This window comes from Coregonus clupeaformis, chromosome 11, assembly GCF_020615455.1.
Source record: "Coregonus clupeaformis isolate EN_2021a chromosome 11, ASM2061545v1, whole genome shotgun sequence".
In the NCBI taxonomy this organism is placed as follows: Eukaryota; Metazoa; Chordata; class Actinopteri; order Salmoniformes; family Salmonidae; genus Coregonus; species Coregonus clupeaformis.
Window position 1 is genome coordinate 32,371,392 of NC_059202.1, and position 27,986 is coordinate 32,399,377.

The 27,986-nt window shown below is 45.0% G+C and overlaps 1 protein-coding gene across 1 annotated transcript in view; it reads right to left on the reverse strand.

Moving 5' to 3' along the window:
* The window catches only part of LOC121576793 (fibrillin-2-like), an 85,574-nt gene extending 58,194 nt beyond the window's left edge, over nt 1-27,380 (reverse strand). The window contains exons 1-6 of the mRNA XM_045223502.1: nt 27,295-27,380; nt 25,228-25,566; nt 13,007-13,089; nt 12,685-12,786; nt 5,644-5,739; nt 5,413-5,508 (exon numbers count right to left, since the gene is read on the reverse strand). Of these exons, the coding sequence (XP_045079437.1) occupies nt 5,413-5,508; nt 5,644-5,739; nt 12,685-12,786; nt 13,007-13,089; nt 25,228-25,412 (562 nt within the window). The 5' untranslated portion in view covers nt 25,413-25,566; nt 27,295-27,380. The remainder of the gene's footprint in view (nt 1-5,412; nt 5,509-5,643; nt 5,740-12,684; nt 12,787-13,006; nt 13,090-25,227; nt 25,567-27,294) is intronic.
* Nucleotides 27,381-27,986: the final 606 nt, after the last annotated feature.

Sequence of the window (27,986 nt, forward strand, 5' to 3'; positions counted from 1 at the left end):
AATCTGGGTTTGGCAGATGCCAGGAGAACGCCACCTGCCCGAATGCATAGTGCCAAATGTAAAGTTTGGTGGAGGAGGAATAATGGTCTGGGGCTGTTTTTCATGGTTCAGTCTCCTTAGTTCCAGTGAAGGGAAATCTTAATGCTACAGCATTTAATGACATTCTAGACGATTCTGTGCTTCCAACTTTGTGGCAACAGTTTGGGGAATTCCTGTTTCAGCATGACAATGCCCCGTGCACAATGCGAGGTCCATACAGAAATGGCTTGTCGAGATCGGTGTGGAAGAACTTGACTGGCCTGCACAGAGCCCTGACCTCAACCCCTTCGAACACCTTTGGGATGAATTGGAACGCCGACTGTGAGCCAGGCCTAATCGCCCAACATCAGTGCCCGACCTCACTAATGCTCTTGTGGCTGAATGGAAGAAAGTCCCTGCAGCAAGGTTCCAACATCTAGTGGAAAGCCTTCCCAGAAGAGTGGAGGCTGTTATAGCAGCAAACGGGGGACCAACTCCATATTAATGCCCATGATTTTGGAATGAGATGTTCGATGAGCAGGTGTCCACACACAATTGGTCATGCGAGTGTACGTGTGTTATTCTCATTTTATCACAAACTGTGGTGTTTCTGTTACTGTTATGAACAGCATTATCAACAGCCCTACTTCCCCTTCAGCTTAATGGCTCTAAAAGACTGAACCCTTCCTCACGACACTCACCCAAACGTGATGATACGCTAGAATGCTTCCATGTGTAACCCCTGCTTTGAGACTGTGGGAGACTGGGAGGCTTGGGGAAAGTGAGAGAGATAAGCTTAAACGCAGGATAACAATCTCTCTCCAGTGATATAAAATTGGCTTTTGGCACCAGAAAGCTGTGTTGCCAGACTGCTAAGTTAATGGATAGCATTCTTTGAAGCAGAAATCACCACTGTGGGTAATTATGCAGAACACACACGACTGTGGAAACTCAAGTGAACACAGAGGGCTACAGTACCGACACAACACAATTCTTGCTAACCCATTAAAAGTGTGCTTTACAGTCTGTTATCACTCTTTCATGTCTGTCTGGCAATCATTTTCTTTCCACAGATACAATTTGTTCTCCTCTCAAGTCCATTCTAAAAACAATTTATACTCTAATTCAGAACAAAATGGACTTAGCCTGGGTTCAAGTCTGATTCTGCTTCAGTCATCTTGTCACAGTGTGGTTTGGCAAGGCAACCATGTGGCATTACTGATTAGAGAAACAGTCAGACACCCAGGCTAAAAGTCTCTGGACTCCCCATCATTGGGACTCTCGCTTCTAGGACCTCAACTGATTTTCCATCAGGCAAGATCAAAGACTACCCTTCACTGTGCCTCTTAGGACCATTACATTTTCGTCATTTAGCAGACACTCTTATCCAGAGCAACTTACAGTTAGTGAATGCATACATACTGGCCCCCCGTGGGAAACAAACCCACATCCCTGCCGGCCAAACCCTCCCATACCTTGGACGACGCTGGACCAATTGTGCGCCGCCCATGGGTCTCCCGGTCGCGACTGGCTGCGACAGAGCCTGGACTCGAACCAGGATCTCTAGTGGCACAGCTAGCACTGCGATGCAGTGCCTTAGACCACTGCGCCACTCGCCACTTGATTTATGAGGTCATTTTTTGAGGGCACTCTCAAATATCAAAATGTAGTGCCACTATGACTCAAAAGCCAGCGTGTGTTTTTAACATTTCCAATGATACATAAAACATAACTTGGCGATGTCATTAAAAATACATAAAAGGCATAACATGACGATGAGGTAGAGTTACTGTACTCTACTCATTACAGAGTCACGGGTCTCTCTTTCTGGCAGCACGTCCCACTCTATGCGGTCTCTAAGGAGCGAAAAATGTCACACTTTCTCCCTTGGATACACCCTTCCCTTCCACTGGGGGAGCCGTTGCCAGACTACAGGAGGAGGACAGAAATAGCAACACTTCCCCTTTCCACTCCTTCCCTCCTTTCCATCCCCTCATCATCGCCCTGATGTCATCATGGGCCCAGCTCTCCCGTGTTTTTTCGCTTGGTTTGTTTGGGCTGGGCTGGCCTTAGCTGGGCTGGGCTGACTGTGTGGGCCCATAAGAGTAGTAATGTTCACTATTGGACCTGAGCCTGGTTAATGGACCGAGAATCACTGAACACATGAGCAAAACAACGTCCCATGGCAGCGTTCACACAGCTGCTTTGTAATGAGAGGGTTAGGATCTCCAGTCTGCAGAATGGATGGCTGTAGGTTGGGGGAGGCTGGGGTAAGGGTTAGGCTGCAGGCTGGAGGGTTGTGGATGAAGGAGAACTGGGGATGGAGCAGGCTAGGGATAGAGGAGGCTGGGGATGGAGGAAGCTGGGGATGGAGGAGGTTGGGGGATAGAGGAAGCTGGGGATGGAGGAGGCTGGGGATGGAGGAAGCCGGGGATGGAGGAAGCCGGGGATGGAGGAGGCTGGGTATGGAGGAGGCTGGGGATGGAGGAGGCTAGGGATGGAGGAGGCTTGGGATGGAGGAAGCTGGGGATGAAGGATGCTGGGGATGGAGGAGACTGGGGATGGAGGAGGCTGGGGATGAAGGAGGCCGGGGATGGAGGAGGCTGGGGATGGAGGAGGCTGGGGATGGAGGAGGCTGGGGATGGAGGAGGCTAGGGATGGAGGAGGCTTGGGATAGAGGAAGCAGGGAATGTGGGATGCTGGGGATGTAGGAGGCTAGGGATGGAGGAGGCTTGGGATGGAGGAAGCTGGGGATGAAGGATGCTGGGGATGGAGGAGACTGGGGATGGAGGAGGCCTGGGATGGAGGAGGCCGGGACTGGAGGAGGCCAGGGCTGGAGGAGGCCGGGGATGGAGGAGGCTGGGGATGGAGGAGGCTGGGGATGGAGGAGGCTGGGGTTTAGGGTTAGGCTGCAGGCTGGACAGTTAGTGATAGGCTGGGGGGTTTGGGGTTAGGCTGCAGGCTGCAGGCTGGACAGTTAGTGATAGGCTGGGGATGGAGGAGGCTGGGGATGGAGGGAAACTCAGCTGAATAGAGATGGGCCAGAATGGCTGTCAGTCTGCGCTTTAACTCATGCTTAACCAGACTGTCTGCAACACTCACACACATACCTTTCACCAATATATCAGCAGATTTCTCTGTGACTCATAGACAGTAAGTCGACAGGGAAAAACAGCACACCTGCTGTAACCATACTGTACTGTCAAAGCACCTCTGGGCTTGGTTTTATAGTAATATCACAGTACACACTTGAAAAACCCCTAAGTGCAACCCTGGGGCAGTGTGAGTGAAAGGTTTATCTAGGTGGACGTCTTTACAGCCTTCACAGGACAGGATAGTACTAATAATGACATGTAAATTCTCACTGAGATGATGGCTGTTGTCTTAAGGAAGCCCTGGGTTTATGTGAAAATTAGAGCATATCCCCTCTCTTTGGCTAGATACTGTGTGGATGATTGAGGAGGCGATAGAGCGACAGTTTTACAGCCTCCTCCAGACTACGGCAAGCGGGGACGGAGAGAGAGTCGGACGGGGGTCCTATTTTTACAGGACACAATGAGGAGCCAGCAGTGGGATCTGACAGGTTGGCACCAGACACACATACACACAAGCACACACACATACACACACACACACATACACACACATACACACACAAACACACACACACACAAACACACACATACACACACAAACACATACACACACACAGGGGTGGTGGGTGGGGGGGTTTACTGTAGGGCTGCTGGGGTCCGGTGGTCTCCCTTTTCTCTTAGCACAGAGACGAGACTGTTTGTGCCTGCCTCTGTGTACACAGCTGGAGAGTCCATTTTGACTTCTACCTCCTGCCCCTCCCCCCTTCCCTCTCTCCCTCCATCCCTCGCTCCACTCCTTTTCAGGAAATGTCCACCGCACTCCACAAATAAACGTTTTTCTGTCATTCCAAGGGCGCTTTATTTATTGCCAGATGTCTGCGAGGCTCCCCTCTCCCCCAGTGTTGTGTTTTCCAAGAAAACAAGACCCAAGTTGCTTAGGGGGGATGGGGGAGAGCAGAGGGGAGAGAGCAGGTGGGAGAGCAGGGGGGAGGGGGAGAGCAGGGGGAGGCCAGGGGGGAAAGCAGGGGGGAGGCCAGGGGAGAGAGCAGGGGGGAGGCCAGGGGGAGGCCAGGTGGGAGAGCAGGAGGGAGGCCAGTGGAGAGCGCAGGGGGGAGAGCAGGGAGGAGGCCAGGGGGGAGGCCAGGGGGAACAGCAGGGAGAGGCCAGGGGTGAAAGCAGGGGAGAGAGCAGGGAGGAGGCCAGGGGGGAGGGCAGGGGGGAGAGCAGGGGAGAGAGCAGGGGGAGGCCAGGAGGGAGAGCAGGGGAGAAAATCACAGATAATTTTCCATGAGGACCTTTCGACTCATGAATTGGAATTGCAGTTCACCTCCAGAATTAACTGTATTTAAATGGCATTGACCCAAACCATACTGAGACATAGTCCCACTGAGACACAGCCCCTCCTCTCGGCTCTTGCCTCCCCCTAACCATTCATCTCAGCTGTAGCCTCCACAGGAGGGAGTCCACTATCCACAACACTACACAACCAGATTACAGTCCCTGGCTAAGCCTTGGGAGACAGACCCCCACGTGTCTGTCTGTATGTACTTACTGTATGAAGTCATACTACGGTCACACTATGTCTAGACTTAAATGAAGTTAATATATGCTTTAAAAGGACATTTCTCGACTCCCCATCATTGGTACATGGAGGGGACTTTCGCTTCTAGGACCTCTACTGATTTTCCATCAGGCAAGATCAAAGGCTATCCTTCACTGTTCCTCTTATCTAGACTGATATGAAGTTAATATATACAGTAGATCAAAGCCTCTAAAGTTCCTGGCACACGATCTTCCACAGCACTGGTTGGTGTGTGGTGATAAAGGTGGGTGTAGTGACATGGTCTGTGTCACCACATGATTGTGTGGCGTCTCTCAGTCAGAGCCCCGGGCACTGTTGTGATAATGTGTCTGTCTGTAAGAGGTTTTCAACAACTCTTGAAGAACCAATGGAAGTTGATAGAAGAAGGCTTCTTCAGTGTTCAAAACCAAATAATTTTGACTATAGTATTTAGTAAAAAAACGGAGTATTTTGGCTACAGCCTTCAACCATACACTTCATACACGTTGGTTTTTAACAATAAATATCAAGAAACATTCCTGTGTCAACTTCCATTTATCCTCCAAGAGTTGTCGAATACCTCTGGCATCTCCTGTCTGTTCCTCAGTTGATAATGTCTGTGAGCAGAAACAGGGGTTATGGGATGAACCAGGTTCCTGTGTAGATAATGTAGCCGCCTATGAGCAGACCCATGGGTTTACAGTACGAGTGAAGTGGAAATGCTGGGAAGGCTCTTACCTCTCTCGCACTGCGGGCCAGTGAAGCCATAGACACAGGCACATCTGTTGGGCCCAATACAGCGCCCTCCGTTCTGGCAACCATTCTCACACACAGCTGCAGAGAAGAGAGAGGAAGAGGTGTGTTAGGGTTCTGATACAAGTGGACAGAAACACACACACATGCACAAACACACACACATGCGCCACACATACACACACTAGCCGGGGGAGTGCTGAGTGAGGTACTCACGCTGTCCACAGTGATTGCCGGTGTAGCCCTTCTGACAGGAGCAGGAGTCTTCCTGGCAGCTGCCTCCATTCATACACCTGACGTTACAGCTCTGCACTGTGGGACACACACACACAGGGGTCAACAGATGCAGCCGGAACAACTTGCCTGTGCTAGCCGAGAACCTCAACTCAACCAGCTGGTGGTCACATACACAAGCAATGACCTCCAAAGGGAACTTCAACCCCCAGGTGCTTGGTTTAACTTGGAACACCATTACAGTTCAACTCCATATTTGTGTAAAAATGTTGTACAGCTAGGTCTAGTATCAGACGTGTGCCAAGACTAACAGTTAGTCCAATGGAAGTGACACTTGGGTACTGACTGTCTTTTACATACTGGTATTTGGGCTCTAAAAGCATTTCAGTTCAACTCAACTATATCAACACTCACTTTTTACTATAACATTTGTAGAGCACTCTTACTGCAATTCTGGGCTGTATTTGTGTAGACTTAATTGTATTAGTATATTGTAGAGCACTTTACTGCCAAACAAGGCCCAGGCAGGCCCCACTCCAGCTACAGCATAATCAAACAGACTGTGGAGGCTATAAGTTGAGCCAGCTGTCTCCTATAGATAGGAATGTGCTGAGAGCTGAAAACCTTCATCCTGGAGGAGCAGCATACTTAGAACTCAAAGCAGCGAGCTTTCGATAGACTGACAGACAGAGCCTGCCTGAGACAGACAGACAGACAGGCAGAGCCTGCCCGAGACAGATAGACAGTCAGGCAGGCAGGCAGACAGATACACAGACAGGCTTGACAGACAGACAGTCAGGCAGGCAGGCTGACAGACAGACAGACCGACAGACAGACAGACAGTATGTTCGGGGGGATGTGTGGGGATGTAAAACAGGATCCCCCACTGCTCTGCTCTATCCAACCAGATCTGGCAGAGAGCAGCCATCCCAGAGCAGAGTGAGAGTGCTTAAGGCGTCAGTGTGCTTCAGTTCGGCTGGCATCTAGCCGAACCGAACGAGTGTGCTCGCATACTCCCTTAAAAGACCTTCACTTGAAAAACAAGAAAAAAGCAATAGTACTGTTTGTCCATTTTGAGACGCGGTAGCCAGTATACACTTCCTCAAAATAGTCTGAATTAAATCTAAGATAACTCAAGAAATCTGTCATTAATTGTGACGTTTTTGCCGACATCTTAGTCATGCAATTCCACATCTAACTAAGATGTTTGGTGCAGTATTTCTCAATGAAAAAATGAAAACGAGTAGTCTCTCGTTGAATGACAACAAAGACTTTATTGAAGAATCCCTACTGTTGACCAATCACCAACGAAGGTGCGTAGACTTTAGTTCCGAACTTCGGCTTGCCTCCAGAAAAGTCCAAAACGAACAAAAACATCACAAAATGTTGTCATAATATATGCACAAACTCTTCCGAACTGTTTCGGCTGGGAAGCATGCGGACGCCTTTAGTCAGTCTCTCTAAACACATTTCATAATACTACTTCTACAGTAATTGGCCCTGGAAGATGCCCGTGTTTCTACTCAGCCTGGGTAGAACGGTACATGATGCCCATGCAAGCCTTTGATTGGAAGTTGGAACACCCTTCTCACTCTCTCTTTCTCTATCTTGCTGCCATCTTTAATTACTGTAATTGATCCCTATTTCTCTTTCTGTCTTTACAGGCTGTGATTCATGAGGTGGTGAGGGGATTCAGCATGACTGAATTTCCCGGAACCCTTCTTCACCTACACAGTTTCTCTAGAACTTCCAGTTACTGTAAATGACCCAGTAGTAGTGTTCTGACTAACTGTACACAGCTGGTCCAGCTAACGACCATTCTGACTCCAGGCCTGGCTAGCGTCTCGTGCAGACACTTGGTGATGGATTAGTGTGAATGCCTTTGGACTACAGGTTTATGGTTTTGTGTACAGGTCTATTCTCACCAGACTCAACCTCAGCTCAACCCAGAGCTCCAGGACAGAGGGCCATATTGTTTAACTCCCACAGCATTCAGCCTAATCTCTTCTCAGCCCAACAGGGAAATGAAACATGAAATATGACTCTATTGACTGAGGATACAATTCCAGCATGATGTAATCATGCAAACGTTTAATCAAAGCAGAGTAAATTTTTCAAATGTCTGATCAAAAGTGATTCTAGGTCACAAAGAGGGGGGATAGGAAGAACATCAGACAGACTCTAAGTTTATAGAACCTTTGTGTTACAAACCATTCAGGGGTTGGAGGGGTTCATGTGTTTTCTCTGTAATGGGGGGTTGGTGGAAGTGGGGAGGGGGGAGAGATGGCCCGTTCCTGTGACCCGTGCCTAAAGCGCCACACATGCAGAACAACAGGTAGGAGGTTGGGGTCCCACAGACCCAGGGAACCACAATGTACCTCTGTGTGGATGCACTGTGGGTCGGCCTGCGTCCTCCACATCTGTGTGATTTTTACGGGGGGTTGAGAGAGCACAGGAAACTAGTGGTCGTGGGGCTGAACACTGAAGCACTTTATGGCTGTGTTCTGTTCTGTATAGGCTACTGGGAATAGTGACATGTCAACGTCAAGTTCACTATGGAGATGTCATGTCGTCAAATACAAGTGCTCATGCTGAGATGTTGAGAAACTGTGTCTGAAACGATTCACAGCATGAAGGTTTTCAGTTTGCAAATCAATTTGTTTTTATGTAATAATGTAGTCTGGTGAGTTTGGCTGAATCACATTTCCATCTTTCAGTTTAGGACTTCAGTAATCACAACTTCATCTGATTAGTAAAGTTAATCAAATAGGGCTGGTTTACAGGACACAGACTATTCTTAGTCCTAGAATAAAATGTGCGCTCAATGGAGAATCTCCATTAAAATACATTTTCTGACCAGGACCAGGCTTAATCTGTGGCCCATAGTGTTTAAATTAACTATGGAAGTGATTTGGATTTCCAAGAACGGAAGTCATAGGTCTTAAGAAAGCTTTTTTTCTGGGGCTCTTCTGTCTGTGTAATACAGTGCCTTGCAAAAGTATTCATCCCCCTATTTTGTTGCTTTACAACCTGTAATTTAAATGGATTTCTATTTGGATTTCATTTAATGGACATACACAAAATAGTCCAAATTGATGAAGTGAAATGAAAAAAATAACTTGTTTCAAAATATTCTAAAAAATAAATAACGGAAAAGTGGTGCGTTCATATGTATTCACCCCCTTTGCTATGAAGCCCCTAAATAAGATCTGGTGCAACCAATTACCTTCAGATGTCACATAATTAGTTAAATAAAGTCCACCTGTGTGCAATCTAAGTGTCACATGATCTGTCACATGATCTCAGTATATATACACCTGTTCTGAAAGGCCCCAGAGTCTGCAACACCACTAAGCAAGGGGCACCACCAAGCAAGTGGCACCATGAAGACCAAGGAGCTCTCCAAACAGGTCAGGGACAAAGTACAGATCAGGGTTGGGTTATAAAAAAATATCCGAAACTTTGAACATCCCACGGAGCACCATTAAATCCTTTATTAAAAAATGGAAAGAATATGGCACCACAACAAACCTGCCAAGACAGGGCCACCCACCAAAACTCATTAACTAGGCAAGGAGGGCATTAATCAGAGAGGCAATTGGAGTATCTGTCCATAGGACCACTTTATGCCGTACACTCCACAGAGCTGGGCTTTACAGAATAGTGGCCAGAAAAAAAGCCATTGCTTAAAGAAAAAAATAAACAAAAACATTTGGTGTTCGCCAAAAGCCATGTGGGAGACTCCCCAAACATATGGGAGAAGGTACTCTGGTCAGATGAGACTAAAATGTAGCTTTTTGGCCATCAAGGAAAATGCTATGTCTGGCGCAAACCCAACACCTCTCATCACCCCGAAAACACCATCCCCACAGTGAAGCATGGTGGTGGCAGCATCATGCTGTGGGGATGTTTTTCATCGGCAGGGACTGGGATACTGGTCCGAATTGAAGGAATGATGGATGGCGCTAAATATAGGGAAATTCTTGAGGGAAATCTGTTTTCAGTCTTCCAGAGATTTGAGACTGGGACGGAGGTTCACCTTCCAGCAGGACAATGACCCTAAGCATACTGCTAAAGCAACACTCAAGTGGTTTAAGGGGAAACATTGCAATGTCTTGGAATGGCCTAGTCAAAGCCCAGACCTCAATCCAATTGAGAATCTGTGGTATGACTTAAAGATTGTGGAACCCATCCAACTTGAAGGATCTGGAGCAGTTTCGTCTTGAAGAATGGGCAAAAATCCCAGTGGCTAGATGTGCCAAGCTTATAGAGACATACCCCAAGAGACTTGCAGCTGTAATTGCTGCAAAAGGTGGCTCTACAAAGTATTGACTTTGGGGGAGTGAATTGTTATGCACGCTGAAGTTTTCTGTTTTTTTTGTCTTATTTCTTCAAAGTGATAGGCATGTTGTGTAAATCAAATGATACAAACCCCCCAAAAAATCCATTTTAATTACAGGTTGTAAGGCAACAAAATAGGAAAAATGCCAAGGGGGGTGAATACTTTCGCAATACCACTTCCCCAAAGTTGAGCTGTGCTGAGGCTGTTTGGACCATGTTAGTTGACAGTTGTTTCTGAGGGACTGTGAGGTAACGTTCATGGTCTTTCAAGGGTATTATAGTTATGGGAAGAAGTCTGACATGACTGGACCAATCCAGAACACAACTGCTCCACTGGAGACTAGATTATGGTCAACAGATATTTATATTGTCTACATTCATTTATTTGTCAGGCATCATGTTGTAACAAAGTCAACGTTAATCAACAAATCTCCCTTAGGACAGGTCTCCCTTAAATATGAGATGGGCAATCTCAATGGGTGTCACGGTTTCGGCCGAGGCTGCTCCTTCTCCTTGTTCGGGCAGGCTTCGGCGGTCGTCGTCTCCGGAGTACTAGCTGCCACCGTTCTTTGTTTTCGATGTTTGTTTGGTTTGGTCTGTTTGGTACACCTGTTCTCGTTTAGTGTTGATTATGTGTCCTTTAAGTTCTCGTTGTTTCTGTCATGTGTTTGTGTGTAGTTGTTCTTTTGTCAGCTGGAGCAGTCCGTACATTTTTCTCTATTTGTTTTGTTTATAGAGAGTCCGCACTTGTTGTGCGCGTTTGTTGCATTCAGCTCGTTTACGCAGTGTGCGTAATTTTCTTGTGCCTCCGGCTCTGTTTTGTAGCCGTGTCATTTTGTCTTTACTAAAGACTTTTGGACTAAGCCTCTGTGTCCTGCGATTGATTCCTACACCACATCCACGCCTTCTGACAATGGGATGAACTTTATCAATAAATTATAAATAAATACAATTTATTTGCATCTGTGATGTCTGGAAATGAACACACAGCCATATAACTATGGCACGTGTATGGATTAAGATAGATATAAACAGCTTGATCGAAAGCATGTTGCTGAAGAACATGTCGTTCTTTAGTTACGACCTCTACATTCCAGATGTGGCCTCTGAGCCATAAAAGTACTATCAATAACCTGACCAATGACTACGGTGTCAGAGACCGGATGTAATTAAAAGGAAGGGAAATGCACAGTATTTACCAACAACTCTATATAGCTTCTCTTAGTCTGAATTACCCAAAGCAGTATTGCAACATAGGAAGGCCTGAAGTTTCTGTAACGTGTCAAAGTGCTTTGCTTTCCTACTAAAAACAAGCACTGAGATGCATAGTGAAAACTGAACACAACAGTGAAATAGAACCACAGGTCAACCTACAGTTTCAAAACATACGGAGGATTGATTTAGACAGAGCAGGTTTTTATGAAGTATCAAATATAGCTTTGTTGGACAGAAACTCCCCAGCGCTATACTGCTGACCTGTATGAAACCTGTATGAAACAGAGGCCAGATGCCACGCTTTGACAGAGCCATTTCCCAGCACTGGCCGATGGGTGTATTTATGCCATCAGCAGTCATAAACCTGCATGACCCTTGACCCCATAAAATCTTCCAGAAGGCCAGAGAGAGAGAACCGTCTTTAATGATACACACAACTCACAGTGTTGAATTACAAAATTTCTGGTCCCTTTGCCAAAAATCAGACAAAACAAACTCCAGACCTACTATTCCTGTCTTAGTTTATCTGGAAAAGCCCAATACTGTAAGGCAGGTCTGTAAACAGCCCATACATCCCCTGTATGAGAGCAGAAGCAGTGAGTGTGACAATCAGTTCCTGCCTCTATGTCCTCTCTCTCTCTCTGAGGGAAATTACTTCATACTGTTTCATACCATTTCCCATCACTTTACTTGGGCTCTGCTGGAGGCCTGGAGGCCTGTCCTGTCTATGGGGGGACGTTAGCCACTCATACTCTGGTTTTGGGAACTGTTTTCCCAGCACATAAAGCTGGTGTCGGGCCTCTCTGGGGCGTCCAACCAGTGTGGACTGTGGAGTCAATCCTGTTTTACACCTCAGGGTCAGACGGGGAGGCCCGCACTCAGGGCTCAGAGCTCAGTGTGTGTGTACAAGGGCCTGAAGGGGCTAGGCGTGACTGACGAGACTGCCCGGGCCCAGCCGAGCATGCAACACACACTCAGTAAGTGTTGTAAAAGTGCTTCTCCAAAGGCTAGGAGCCCCAGCCATGTGCATGAATCCTCCCAAACTCGGTGGCCTGGAGGCTGCAGTCTGAAGCGGCTGAAAGCTTTCAGGCAAAGAAATGGGCTGAAACCGTGATGCATCATGGATAAATTGTTACTGATCTACAAATAATATTAAGTAGTTATTTATGATGCAAAGTGATTTGTAGATCAGTCAGTCTCGACTCGCCTTTAAAGTCGGCTGCAATGTCGAACGCGTCCATGAATACACAGAGATACCTAGGCAAACTCAGTTTGAGATTTAGCAAATTGGAATGGTGATATTGTCATGGAACAGTTGGTGGTACCAACATGGATTGCTGTACTTTCCTGTATCTATAGATGTGGTGGTCCATTGTGTGTGTTAGGTTGTCTTGGGTGGTGTTGGGGTGTATTGGGTGGTTGCTGGTAAATTGGTGGGGGTGTAGGGTGCTAGTTGTTGTGACTCACCTCCGGCTCCGGCCCCACAGCTGGGGGAGAGATGGCCGCTGCCGCAGGTGCACATGTTGGGTCTGGAGCAGAAGCCATCACCGCACGAGTTACGGCAGATCGCTGGGAGGAGACACAGACACAATGCCATAGAGATGTCAAAGCAACCTCTACACAGCCACCCAGAAGAGGATGGGCTCTTCATTTGTGTGAAACCGCTATACAAATACAATAGGCTTCCATTTGATTTATTGGACTACCAATGGAAAGGCAACCCACAATGACTCAAGTTATTTAGTCATCAACGGATTGATATAATGTAATATAACTTCTTAGTACTTACGGACGATACACTGATTCCCTGCAGGCAGAGTCTTCCAGCCAGGGCAACAGTAGGAGTGGAAGCGAGAGCCACACACATTGGGCCTTCAAAAGATAAGACAGGGAAAACAAACTCAGTACTCAACAGAGCTCCGATATAATTTAGGCAAAGCCCTCAACAAATACACATGTGCATGATTATTTTCCAAGTGCTCAGAGACCCGCTTTCACTCTAAACGGGCTCAAAGGTGATACGAAGCCTCCAAGAATGGTAGGCATTTTTGAATGGGGCTTACACAAAAAGACCAGTTTGTTTTCAGTCATACTCAATGTAAACTTCCCAAGAAACAGGAGATATTTATAAACACCTTTCTCTAAGCCTCCCTGGTCTCTGGTCTTCTGGCATCCTGCCCGGTAACGTCCCTCCTGGAGTCCAGGTTCTGCCTGCTGATTGGTACCGGGAGTTCTTTTAATTTTTTATTATTGGACGGAAGGCTGCCCTGACCCCTGACACATGTAAGAGTCATCACACAGCTCGGAGAGCGGCTGACTGGTCTGCCAGGTTATCCACAACATCCCCCTGAGGAAACGGCCCAGCCATATCTACAGGTCTGTCTCTGGTTTACACATAATGAACCTGGCCTCAAGTACCCTAGCGACCTTACTGAGTTCTCACAAACTCTTAGTCTTCAGAGCCTCTAATGCAGGGGTACTCAACTACTATTTGGTCCGGATGGATATCGTCCTTTATCGGCGCTGTGGTACAGCATAGTAACAAACATAATCGTCTACGACTTAGGAAACATGTTATATAAAATGTACATTAAATGAGACAAAAAATTTGAATTAATTACAACTGCTTACGAATGTAAACATGTGCATCATTGCATCAACATTGCTGAAGAACAAAAGTGGTTGCATAATTGTCTATGCAAAAAGTGCACTGTGAACCAAAGTATTCATGGGCCTTGATTTTTTTAACAAATAAAAGAAAGTGCATGTTTTCAGGAGAACAAAGGAGAGTTGAACAAAAATAATCATCTGAATGCACAGAACATCACTGTGGGCCATGCAATATTCATGTATAAGTCCCTCTGGGCCTTGCCCTGCATTAATGACAGAAATTACACTTTCTGTCTCCTGCCAATGCTTTGAACTTTGGCACAAATGGTGTGAAAGCAACTCTGAGACACTGGTGCAGGTGTTCATTGGTGAGCCTGGTGCGGTATTTATTTTTAATAAAGTTAATTGTGGAGAAGGTTGATTCACAGCTTTATGTGGAGCCAAAAACACATGGTCAGGATGTCTAGTGCCAGTTTCTTGAGCACAGGGACATCAGCTGCAGGCACCATCTTTCCCCAGAAACTGACAGGGTCACAATCACCAGCCTGCTCCTTCAAAGACACATTTTCTTGCAGCTCAATCAACTCCATTTGCAGTGATGCAACATCTACCCATCTGAAGATCTGTTTTGCTTCTTCTGACAACTTTGTCACATTTGTGACCAAGAAGGGGTTCTGGATGAGCAGCAGCAGTTCTCTTCCAACAGTGAAGTCATCAAAGCGAGCCTTGAAGTTATCCATCAGCTTCTGGATGAAATCAACACGGTTGGGAACATCTTTTTCTCCCTGCGTTTGCACCAGAAGATTGGGGGAAGTGGACAAGTTCTCCCTGGAGATCATTCTTGAAAAGCTCAAATTTATTCTGGAAATCCGAGACTGCTGTTATCATATCACACACTGTGTTGTCCCGTCTGTTAAAAATGCAACTGTTTCCATCTTCTCCTCATCTTCCAAAAACGGAGAAAACCGAGTTGCCTCAGCAAAGGCAGGGTTTTGGAACTGAGTTTTGCTCTGATAAGAAAGCTTTGATTTCCTCCTGAATGGCCCAAAAGCGTTCCAAAACCCTGCCTTTGCTGAGCCATCTGACATTGTTGTGCAGTAGTAAGTCATCAAAACTGGCATTGGCCTTTGTCAGAATGCCTCGTAGCAGGAGGTGTTGTAGGGATGATGTTGCTCTCAAAAAGTTGATCAGTTTCATCATCGTAGTCATAACCTCAGAATACTCTTTTCCCAGACTAGCACACAGGACAGATTGATGGATGATGCAGTGATATGATGTCAGGTCAGGGTGGTCCTCTTTCAAACGCAACCAGTCCCCTCCCTCTTCCTATCATGGCTGGAGCTCTATCTGTGGTGATGGAGACCACTGACTTCAGATCTATCCCCCTTTTTGTCAGCATCCCTTTAATGGCCTCATGGATATCCTCTCCCCATGTGTGTGCTTCTAGATTTGTTAAGCCCAACAGCTCCTCACATAATTCTTTCTTTGTTTCGTTATAAAATCTGCCAGAAGCAGGGCATTATCAGTGTTATCTGTTGATTCATCCACAGCTTATGAAATGCATGGTGCATTCTGAATGGCCTCATCAAGTTGTGAAGTTAAATCTTCATCTAATATTTCAGTTCTCCTCATTGCTGTGGAATCTGACAGTGGGATCTGTTTGATATTTTCCCTGAGCTCCTCTTTTTGTTTACCTTCAAGCAAGGTGTCAGCAACTTCACACATCCATTATTTTACCATCTCAGTGACTGAAAATTGATTTTTATGTTTTCCCAAAACCCAAGCTATCCTCAGTGAACACTCCATTGCATGTTGTTGGGCTGTCAGGGAATTGACAAGGACTTTGGTGGACCTCTCATATTGGGATTTGAGTTGGATAATCTTGTTTGTTCTCACCTCCGTGTTCAGGGGATACATCTGATCAAATTTACTATGCCTGGTGTCATAATGGCGCTTAACATTGGCACTTTTCACGAGAGCTACGGACTCACTGCATATCAGGCATATTGGTTTTGTGCTAGTTGAATTAATAAATACTGTTCCGTCCACTCGTCTTTGAATATACGGTTTTCAGAGTCAACTTTTATTTTCTTTGAACAAGCCATATTAACAAAGATACTGGTAACTAAGCTCTTTCTATCTGTGATATTTACAGTTGAACCGTGGTCAAATCTTTCTGTTTCTTCCTGCCTGCTTGTCCCAAGGTTCCGCTGAGGATATTTGGATTAATGTGATTGGGTAAGATTTTTTGAGAGAATAGTCAAATTAACTGGTAACTGACACAGACATTGTGGCGTAGCAGGACAATCTGAATGCCGTGAACCAAGAGGTTGTGAGTTCAACTCCCAAGTGAGGACATGTTGAATAATATTTACTGTATAAATGAACATGCGTAATGTAATAATTTGTGTCAAATGAGTAAATTGTAAACACTGTATGTTAAAAACACTGTGTGTGTCTTTAACCCTAACCTTGCCATCAGACAAAAAGAGCTGTGAATGGATCAGTGGTTCACCATTCAGTGTCTTGATTGCCTTGGCAACACACAAATGTTCTTGCAACAGTCCCATGAAACGTGTCTACAACATAAATATCGTATATTCTGAGAACATGGCAACCATGTTCTGTGTTTGTTTGGTGGAACGTTGATGGAATATTTTCCTAACCCACAGAAAACCGGGCACGAATGTTCTTGCAACGTTTCTAGAACAGTAATATCTTAACTTCTAAGAACATGGTAACCACGTTCTGGGTAAGTTCTATTTGACATTAAGGGAATGGTATCTTGGAAGCTTTCTTTGCACATCCCGGTAATATTCCTATGAAACCGTTAGTTAATGACCTAATGAGACTCTTAAGGGAACATTCTCGAAAGTTGTGGGAACGTTTGTTGTTAGCTGGGTATGGTATAGAACTGGAAGGGTTGCTGTCGATGAGGTCAAACAGGGGCTTTGTTTAAGCCTAGTGGCATACTTTCATTGCCCCACTGTAAGGAAAATACTTTTAACCTGGTGAAAGGACTAGAGCTCAAAGGCTTTCAGAAGAAACACCTAATTGCTCCTTTTCTCTCCAGGGCCCGGTTTCCCGATAGTGATGGCACTTAAAGTCTCTGCATTGTAAATCCGACTTCTGCAGTAGCTGTACAGCATTTACTGCGATACGGCTTTTGCAGAATTCAGGGCATTTATACTTCTTGCGCTTCGCTGAGCAGAGCAGAGCTGTTGTGAAGGAAGTTGTCAAGGAAATGAGTTTGTGTTTATACTGGACCTCCCGCCCTCACCTACCGTGAACCAATCATGTCAGTGTGGAGCTATACAGAGCCCTCCGCATTGTTACAATATGTGGCCTCTGCAGGCCTCCGGTGGCTCTGTAATTGCGTCACACCCTCATACCACATTTTCGGATCAAGCATAAATTGGCTTTTAGGCTTATGAGTGTTTTAACAATGGATCTTTCCTAAAACGTCCGAAGATGTAACATTCGTTTCCCAAAACAACATGCAGAGAGAACGTTCGCTAAGTTACTGATAGGATCAAAAGAAAGAGAGTGCTGCTCTCTTATCAGCATTCTACATTCAAATCTTACCTTAACATTATATTTATTTCACAATACTGACGATGGATCAGCTCCTAGAGAGATATTACCACCCACGGCTGCAAATATTGACACACCTTATTCTAATGCTTACCCAATAAAATGCACTAAATCACAGATTTGGCACATCATTGCGCACATGTTAGGCTACACATTACAGACAGTAGCCTACAAGTAGCAAAATATAACTAAATTGATTGAACATTAAATGTATTCCAATATGATTGAAATAGGCCTACAGCCTATACTGTATAGATTTTAATGCAGTCGTCTCGGTTTTCATTTGAAGCATCTTTATACATCGCTTGTTTGTATGAATTGCAAAGACATTGGCAACTTTGTCCTGAGGTGGTCACAGAGAGACAGATGAACCATGTGTTTCTATGTTTAGTGGAGATCTTCTGTGTATAAAGTGACACAGGAGGGCAAAAAAGCATCTAATGACGCACTTAGCTGGTCTGACGCAGGCGTTAGATTACAAACATTTTAAAGTGCAACGTTAATAACTATGGTTTTGGGAAACAGCTCTGAGATTTAATGATGCTCCTACGAAGGTTCTAACGATGAACTTAGCTTTAAGACGCTTTTGGAAAACCGGGCCCAGGTCACTGTCAACAACATATGTCGTCAGCTATCAGATCTTCTGGCTTTTTCTCAGTCCTTTGATCTTACAGACCAATATATAGGATAGAGGCCTTCTGGGGGCCACATGCTCCTGGCTTGAAGGTGCAAACTCAACAGTTATGAGACAGAGTGTCGGAGGCTCTTCACATGGAGGATTCCAGAGGGACAGAAGTTCAGAGCCAGACAGTTCAGAGGCAGAGCAGGAGCCACGGAGGGACTGCTGGGAAATAAAGTGGGTGGATGGGGGGCTGTAAAGACCACAGGCTGGCTTTCTATGAAGAGACAGAGCAGGCCAGCAGCTCCCAGCCAGGCCAGGACAACTGTAGGTCAGATGGAGGAGGTAATCCTACTGGGGTGGGAGACTACAACCCCTCTTAATGGTCAGAGGTCAGTTCACTGGAATTTGACCCCCAGTCAGTAGATGGTTACCTTTTTCTGCCCTAAGCGATTGGGGCCTGCTGCTATGTCAGATCGTGAGCGGATAGGATAAGCTGAGTTCATCTTTATCTTCATGACTCTGGGAAGGTTGTTCATTCAAAAAAAACACAGAGAGGGGTTTTTTCTGAGCTAAAGTTGGCCTGATTCTCTCCCTTGACTAATTTGAACCCTGAGCTCATACTGTAGTGGTCTAGATGGAGGCTGAGGTACTGTACATCCTTCTCACTCTGGGTTAGTGGGTTTAGAGGGAGTAGGACGAAGGAGGGGGGTCTACATCATGGGCCAAACTATTACACAAGTCCCAAATGGGCATACGTGTTCTCAGTAAGAATAACCATCAAGTTTTTCATTGTTTTTTTATGAGGCCCATGTGATTTATGGCCCAACTTACAATGTTTGTGATAAACTACATTATAACGATAAGCAGAGTTTTAGAGAAACATGAATCAATCCCGTCAACACCAAAAACAAAGAACCCATACATATGTGTCCTAGGGCAGATGGAGCAGATAGATTTCTTGTTGCGTCTCTGTCTTCGAGGGTGACAGAAAATCTAAACCACATTAGCTCGACCACATGCCACATGAACCCCCTGAAACAGAGGTTCTGTCGTTTAGGTCTAGCCTAAATGTATACCTAAAATGCAGACACATAAAACATGAAAATAACACTAATCCATATAAAACACAGGGAAACGGGCCATCCTTGATACATCCCAAATGCTCCTCTCAGACTTTGCGAGCTGCCCTTCTGGCTTCTTCCCCTATTCAATCAAAATACCAGCTGATGTATCTATAGATTTATGGGAGAGAATGATCAGGACCTTCAAGAATATGGGAATTATTTTCTTATGGGTCAGGCATGTGCCAGGGCAACCTCTGGGGAGTGTGATGACCCCGTCCAGGCGAGTGGAGTGTAATTGACATGACCTTTGAAGGAACCTGAGAGTCTGAATGCACTTCTCTGCTTTGAGGAAGACTACCAAGTGAACAACCTTCCAAAGCATCTCCCCTGAGCTGAGTGCTGGCTGCCCAAAATCCACAGTCTGTTTTCAATACCCTATCGCATACAGGAGACCTTATTAGGCTGGTTATTAGCCACAAGAACTCAGTGCTAGCTGTGCCACTAGAGATCCTGGTTCGAATCCAGGCTCTGCTGTAGCCGGCCGCAACCGGGAGACCAATGGGGCGGCGCGCAATTGGCCCAGGGTAGGGGAGGGAATGGCCGGCAGGGAGGTAGAGCATGGCGTTTGCAACGCCAGGGTTGTGGGTTCGATTCCCAGGGGGGCCAGTATGAAAATAAAAAAGAATAATGTATGCACTAACTGTAAGTCGCTCTGGATAAGAGCGTCTGCTAAATAATGTAAATGTACAGTATAGTATCAAGGTACAGTGGGGGAAAAAAGTATTTAGTCAGCCACTAATTGTGCAAGTTCTCCCACTTAAAAAGATGAGAGAGGCCTGTAATTTTCATCATAGGTACACGTCAACTATGACAGACAAATTGAGAAAAAAAATTCCAGAAAATCACATTGTAGGATTTTTAATGAATTTATTAGCAAATTATGGTGGAAAATAAGTATTTGGTCACCTACAAACAAGCAAGATTTCTGGCTCTCACAGACCTGTAACTTCTTCTTTAAGAGGCTCCTCTGTCCTCCACTCGTTACCTGTATTAATGGCACCTGTTTGAACTTGTTATCAGTATAAAAGACACCTGTCCACAACCTCAAACAGTCACACTCCAAACTCCACTATGGCCAAGACCAAAGAGCTGTCAAAGGACACCAGAAACAAAATTGTAGACCTGCACCAGGCTGGGAAGACTGAATCTGCAATAGGTAAGCAGCTTGGTTTGAAGAAATCAACTGTGGGAGCAATTATTAGGAAATGGAAGACATACAAGACCACTGATAATCTCCCTCGATCTGGGACTCCACGCAAGATCTCACCCCGTGGGGTCAAAATGATCACAAGAACGGTGAGCAAAAATCCTAGAACCACACGGGGGGACCTAGTGAATGACCTGCAGAGAGCTGGGACCAAAGTAACAAAGCCTACCATCAGTAACACACTACGCCGCCAGGGACTCAAATCCTGCAGTGCCAGACATGTCCCCCTGCTTAAGCCAGTACATGTCCAGGCCCGTCTGAAGTTTGCTAGAGTGCATTTGGATGATCCAGAAGAGGATTGGGAGAATGTCATATGGTCAGATGAAACCAAAATAGAACTTTTTGGTAAAAACTCAACTTGTCCTGTTTGGAGGACAAAGAATGCTGAGTTGCATCCAAAGAACACCATACCTACTGTGAAGCATGGGGGTGGAAACATCATGCTTTGGGGCTGTTTTTCTGCAAAGGGACCAGGACGACTGATCCGTGTAAAGGAAAGAATGAATGGGGCCATGTATCGTGAGATTTTGAGTGAAAACCTCCTTCCATCAGCAAGGGCATTGAAGATGAAACGTGGCTGGGTCTTTCAGCATGACAATGATCCCAAACACACCGCCCGGGCAACAAAGGAGTGGCTTCGTAAGAAGCATTTCAAGGTCCTGGAGTGGCCTAGCCAGTCTCCAGATCTCAACCCCATAGAAAATCTTTGGAGGGAGTTGAAAGTCCGTGTTGCCCAGCGACAGCCCCAAAACATCACTGCTCTAGAGGAGATCTGCATGGAGGAATGGGCCAAAATACCAGCAACAGTGTGTGAAAACCTTGTGAAGACTTACAGAAAACGTTTGACCTGTGTCATTGCCAACAAAGGGTATATAACAAAGTATTGAGAAACTTTTGTTATTGACCAAATACTTATTTTCCACCATAATTTGCAAATAAATTCATTAAAAATCCTACAATGTGATTTTCTGGAATTTTTTTCTCTCATTTTGTCTGCCATAGTTGACGTGTACCTATGATGAAAATTACAGGCCTCTCTCATATTTTTAAGTGGGAGAACATGCACAATTGGTGGCTGACTAAATACTTTTTCCCCCACTGTAATTGAGGAGGTCCCAGGACCCAGGCCATGGTCTGATCAGATTCCACCCTTATGTAGACGCCAAATTGCACTCTGCCAAGGGAGCCAATAAATCAGACTAGCTCAACATCAGCAGGTCCAGCAACAGACCAGCAACAGTAAAGTCTGAAACCCTGGGATGTGGAGCATTTAGCCAGCAGATAAACACTGTTCACACAACAAAGACCAATGAAATGACCACCATTAAAATAATCTCTCCCCCACAGAGGGAATCTGTGACTCTGATGCTGTACATAATGTGTAATGGAAGACTTTCCAATTTCATGTCATGGCAATGTCATTATGTAGTGAGGGGAGGTGGGGGCTATCAACTTGGATAATCTGTATATGTTGTGTGCTAATATAGTCCTCCTATAAAGAATTGTGCTGTAGAACTTAAAAGTTATGGAAAAGTCCACAGGCTTTGTTACTTGACATGAAAAGGCTGCTGGCTTCCCCCGGCCATTCAGTTTCGGAATTGTTGCATTATTATTTTATATCTAATCTAATCTTGACGCCATGCAACACGGTTCTGCTTCACTGTGCAGATCAGAGGATAAGATTGCCAGACCAGAGCAGCCCACCACGTGTGTCTGAGTCAACCACTGAGTGAATGTGACACAGGTCAGGCCTGAAGCGGCCTTGTGTCTAGCTGGCTGTCACATGAAATGGCTCCAATGTGACTTGTTTGGCTCTCCAATATACAGGGAATTAATTTATGTCAGGCAGAGTGGTCCAATGGCTGCTGAATTAATCACACTGACTGACAACGCAGACACGTCTGCTTATTTTGTGGGACGTGAATCATTATTGAACATGTTATTTAAGAAAACAGCAAGTTAGTCTTATGTGTGCTTTACCCCCCCCAATAGAACATGTTTTGTTGTCATTTACAGTGCATTCGGAAAGTATTCAGACCCCTTCCCTTTTTTCACATTTTGTTACGTTACAGCCTTATTCTACAATGGATTAAATAGTTTTTTCCACCTCATCAATCTACACACAATACCCCATAATGACAAAGCAAAAACCGGTTTTTAGACATTTTTGCAAATGTATTACAAATAAAAACCGTAAATATCACATTTACATAAGTATTCAGACCCTTTACTCAGTACTTTGTTGAAGCACCTTTGGCAGTGATTACAGCCTCGAGTCTTCTTGGGTATGAAGTCACAAGCTTGGCACACCTGTATTTGGGGAGTTTCTCCCATTTTTCTCTACAGATCCTCTCAACCTCTGTCAGGTTGGGTGGGGAGTGTTGCTGCACAGCTATTTTCAGGTCTCTCCAGAGATGATCGATCAGGTTCAAGTCCGGGCTCTGGCTAGGCCACTCAAAGACATTCAGAGACATGTCCCGAAGCCACACCTACGTTGTCTTGGCTGTGTGCTTAGGATCGCTGTCCTGTTGGAAGGTGAACCTTCGCCCCAGTCTGAGGTCCTGAGCACTCTGGAGCAGGTTTTCATCAAGGATCTCTCTGTACTTTGCTCCGTTCATCTTTCCCTCGATCCTGACTAGTCTCCCAGTCCCTGCTGCTGAAAAACATCCCCACAGCATGATACTGCCACCACCATGCTTCACTGTAGGGATGGTGCCAGGTTTCCTCCAGACGTGACACTTGTCATTCAGGCCAAAGAGTTCAATCTTGGTTTCATCAGACCAGAGAATCTTGTTTCTCATGGTCTGAGAGTCCTTTAGATGCCTTTTGGCAAACTGCAAGGGGGTTGTCATGTGCCTTTTACAGAGGAGTGGCTTCCGTCTGGCCACTCTACCATAAAGGCCTGATTGGTGGAGTGCTGCAGAGATGGTTGTCCTTCTGGAAGGTTATCCCATCTCCACAAAGGAACTCTGGAGCTCTGTCAGTGACCATCGGGTTCTTGGTCACCTCCCTGACCAAGGCCCTTCTCCCCTGATTGCTCAGTTTGGCCGGGCGGCCAGCTCTAGGAAGACTCTTGGTGGTTCCATACTTCTTCCATTTAAGAATGATGGAGGCCACTGTGTTTTGGGGGACCTTCAATGCTGCAGAAATGTTTTGGTACCCTTCCACAGATCTGTGCCTTGACACAATCCTGTCTCGGAGCTCTACGGACAAATCCTTCGACCTCATGGCTTGGTTTTTGCTCTGACATGCACTGTCAACTGTGGGACCTTATATAGACAGCTGCGTACCTTTCCAGATCATGTCCAATCAATTGAATTTACCACAGGTGGACTCCAATCAAGTTGTAGAAACATCTCAAGGATGATCAATGGAAACAGGATGCACCTGAGCTCAATTTCGAGTCTCATAGCAAAGGGTCTGAATACTTATGTAAATAAGGTATTTCTGTTTTTAATTTTTAATGAATTTGCAATAATGTCTAAAAACCAGTTTTCGCTTTGTCATTATGGGGTATTGTGTGTAGATTGATGAGATTCTTTTTTCTAAAATTCATTTTAGAATAAGGCTGTAACGTGACAAAATGTGTAAAAAGTCAAGGGGTCTGAATACTTTCCGAATAAACTGTACACCGGATAGGTGCAGTAAAATGTGTTGTTTTTTACAGGGTCAGCCATTATAGTACAGCACCCCTGGAGCAAATTAGGGTTAAGAGCCTTGCTCAAGGACCCATCTACAGATTTTTCCCCTCGATGGCTTGGGTTTTCAAACCAGCAACCTTTCGGTTACTGGCCCAATGCTCTAACCACTAGGCTACCTGTCACCCCATGTCTGCACTGTAACTGAATACTATTTCATTCCATGGAGGCCTAGCTTTCTCTCTCTCCCTCCTCTCTCTCTTTCTCTGCTGCCATGCGTTCTGTTGCTTTGTCACCTGCGGCAGTGAAACAAATGTCCCTTGTCGTGCCCCCAGAGTAATCGGAATACCTCATTTCCTGCGTTGGGGTGCAGGGGAGCCATAAGCAGGGACAGATGAGAGACTGATTGGAATAACTGATGCTGACATTCAAGACTAGTCCCAACAAAACATCCTTTGTTTTTCCGAAAGGGGGCAATATACAGTAAAAGCTTTGCCTTGCTCCATTGACATACATCCCACCCAGTCCCAGGGGAGATCGTGGGGGGTGATATGAAGGAGGGAGGAGGGGGGTTCTGTGGTTTCTATGATCCACCCCACTGGAAAACTTGAACAGACCCCCCTTCGCAAATTCCCAATTGACTGCCCTTTTACCCCCACTTTGAGTGATTACCTCCGCTCAAAACATTCTTGCCAATAAACTTTCCCCTGCTGTCTTCATCTATGTGTTCTCCAGCTAATACGCTTAACAGAATGCCTACTTGCTTAGATTTGGGTCAACAAACTTTTATTTATGGTCCTCCCCCTTTACCTAGACTCTCACATGAAAATGCCAATTTTCTGCAAATACTCAAGGATCTCTCAGTTTTGCAAGCAACCTTTTAGCTTCGAACATGTGCTGTCTTTGGGAGAACAATGATGTATTCAGCATTATTTGGTTGTACTAAGGCTATGTTGGCTTTAGTCCAGGAAGCACAGCAGTGGAAGAGAGAGTTGCCAAGACAGCTCAATGGGGAAAGCCATCCAAATTGTCCAACAGTCCACATTCTAAGCCAAATCTATTTCCTAATCATATGACCATGTTTCAGTGGATAAACTCAAAGACAGACAACCCCACAAGTGCACATCCTTTCTTCATAATCAATCAAAATAAAGAAGTTGCTGTCCTGGCTTTAATACTCAGCAAACAGAGAAGCCTAGAAGCCAAACTCCTTACCCTCTGAGTGTCTCCTGTCCTCTCCGTCGAACCCTCTGCACCTCCCTCTCGTCCACCTTCCCCGTGAAGCGGCTGGCTTGGTACCCTCCGTCTCCCGCACCCGCCTGGCCGTACGCCGTGTGGACTGAAGCCCAGTACACGGCCGCCCATCCCAGCAGCACCCGGGCCAGCTTCCCTGCTCCCATTGGCTGCTTTGTGTGGCTCTGCGTAGCCCTGCTGCTGAAGACAACTGGATGATGTCACTTCCTCTTACTCTTCGTTGACGTCACCTGGGGCGAGCTACACACACACGTCTATGTGGACCTGTCCAAGTCCCTGTGTGCACTTCAGGGTGGGGGGCTGGTGGGGGGCAGACACATTAACATACATCAGGGCTTTTGGCCTCCAGCAGACATGTGCAAGTTAACCATCTCAACACAAGAGTATGGGCTACAAGTGATACAGTAGGTATTTAGGGTGAAATGTGTGCTTGCAGAAAAAGTAATGGGTTGCTGTGCCAAATGACAGTGAAATGTGTTTTTAAATGCATTTAACATGCACTTTCACCGGTATCTGGATTTCAAAATCTAATTCATTTCTAATTACTTACCTGCAAGTCTACTTTTACAAGTCGGTTCTGACTGCATTATAGCATATTACGTTGAAAAGCGTTCAAGTCTAACTGGACAGCCATTGGTTTTATTATTTCTTCCTCTCATTAAAAGTCAGCTTTAAGACTAAATGATGGGCCCTCAGTGATATATAATCACAGTTTAAACCACATCAGGGGGTTACAGAGGAAGGAAATATTGGCAATTTTCTCCTCAATAGTGGGAGACGGTTATTATGTAAAACATGGGGAAGAAAAATAGCCTCCATCACTGACTCTAATCAAATGTAATGGAAGATGAGTGATACATGACTGGTAACTAAACTCTGCCTTCCCTCACTCCACGCCGCTCTCTTTCTTTTGCTCTGTCTTTCTCTCTCTCCCACTTACAGACACACGCGCGCGCACGCACGCACGCACACACAAACACACACACTTTCAATTGCTTTACACTGAAATATAATGTTAAAATGTCGATGCAAGAAGTTATTTAAATTAAAGACCTTAGGCATGTTATTATCATAATTTGTTATTGTATGTGTCATCATACATACATAGCAGGCCTATTCTGATTTGTTTTCTCTTTCACAAACGTGATAGGCTACAACGACACCCTCAGTGGTAAAACGTTTAGTGGCTTCATTTACAGTAGATAATGCATTTACAGTAGATAATGCATTTACAGTAGATAATGCATTTACAGTAGATAATGCATTTACAGTAGATAATGCGAGGGAGTTAATGTGTGTGGGATCAATCCGCGAGACCAAACAAAGAAATGCCTGATCAATTACAGTGCCTATTGCAGAATAGCCTTTTTCTCCACTCAAATGTCAAATGACCGGTAAGCTATTTACATTGCAAAAAAGACAAATGCAAAACTTAAATCAGCTAAAATGTATATTCAACTTCTCTTGCCTTTGCCTTACCTCTGACAAACGTTTCATTAAACGACAAGATAAAATTACATAGAACAGTGAAATGAATGAAATTCTAAATATTTGAGGGGCAAAACATTTGGGCACTATCATGCAGACATTTTGTCAGTAACTTTTTGAATGGGGCAAAAATCGCAACATGATATCGAAGTGGACCACAAAGGTATCGTCTCTTGAAGCAAAGTAACAAACTAACCACCTTGATAATAACTAATCACACAGCATTATAATTATATTCCCAAAGCATACAGCGAACCTCGGCTCCTAGGTAGGCTACTGAATAACGTTACTTATCAGCCACGGGAAAAATGCCGGTAAAACAGATGTTGCAGCCTTGCCTAAAATAATCCTCACCGAAACAGTTTTGACAACAGTTTTGACAATTCCTTTCAACCGTTCACCACTGAATAGTAAATGCACATTACTTTTGTTTTATAACACAAGTAAGACATTCTCAACTCGGGTAAAAAAAAAAGTCCTATGACAATAGTGAATAATTGATAACCAGTGTCATAAATCAATAATAGCACAATACCTTACAATTGTTGCAGTGCCTTGAAGTCGAGGATCCGCGAGTCCGAATTTGAAATGCAATATGTGCCCCAGAATGGGATATTGAACTATAGCCTTTTGAGAAAATTTTAAAAGTTAGGGAATTGCCCTGATTGGAAGAGGGGAGGTGCTTTTTTAAGACACACAGAGAGGGGGTTACTAACGGACCACAGGACAAACCCACATTCCATAAGACTCCACTGTTATAAAGGGGGCAAGTATTCAGACAGACCTTTAACATGAACACATTTCCAGCTACTTTCCTTTATACCTGTGTAATGAATACGGGTCTAATTAAGTAAATGATCAGTTAGACTAAAGCAATTAGTCAACTAATAATCCTCAATCGATGGAAATGTGTAAGACAAACTAACCTTGCCAATAGGCTAGAATTCCATCATTACAGCCCCAAAAGGTTGTTATAGTTCTATGGTTTTTGACTATTATCACATGGAAGTGATTTGTGAACCTTTCCAATCATATTGAATAAGATATTTTGTCTTTAAAGTTTGGTCAGTGGACACACCCTGTCATTTATCACAGGCAATTTAGTATGTTTATGTTAAAACCAAACTTAAAGGACATGTTATTGCTATATTGTGTGTGTATTGTATGAGAGGTTTACGCATGCTATTTAGATAGCTCCTCTATTTATTGCAGTAGCCTACAGGGCAGGGGTG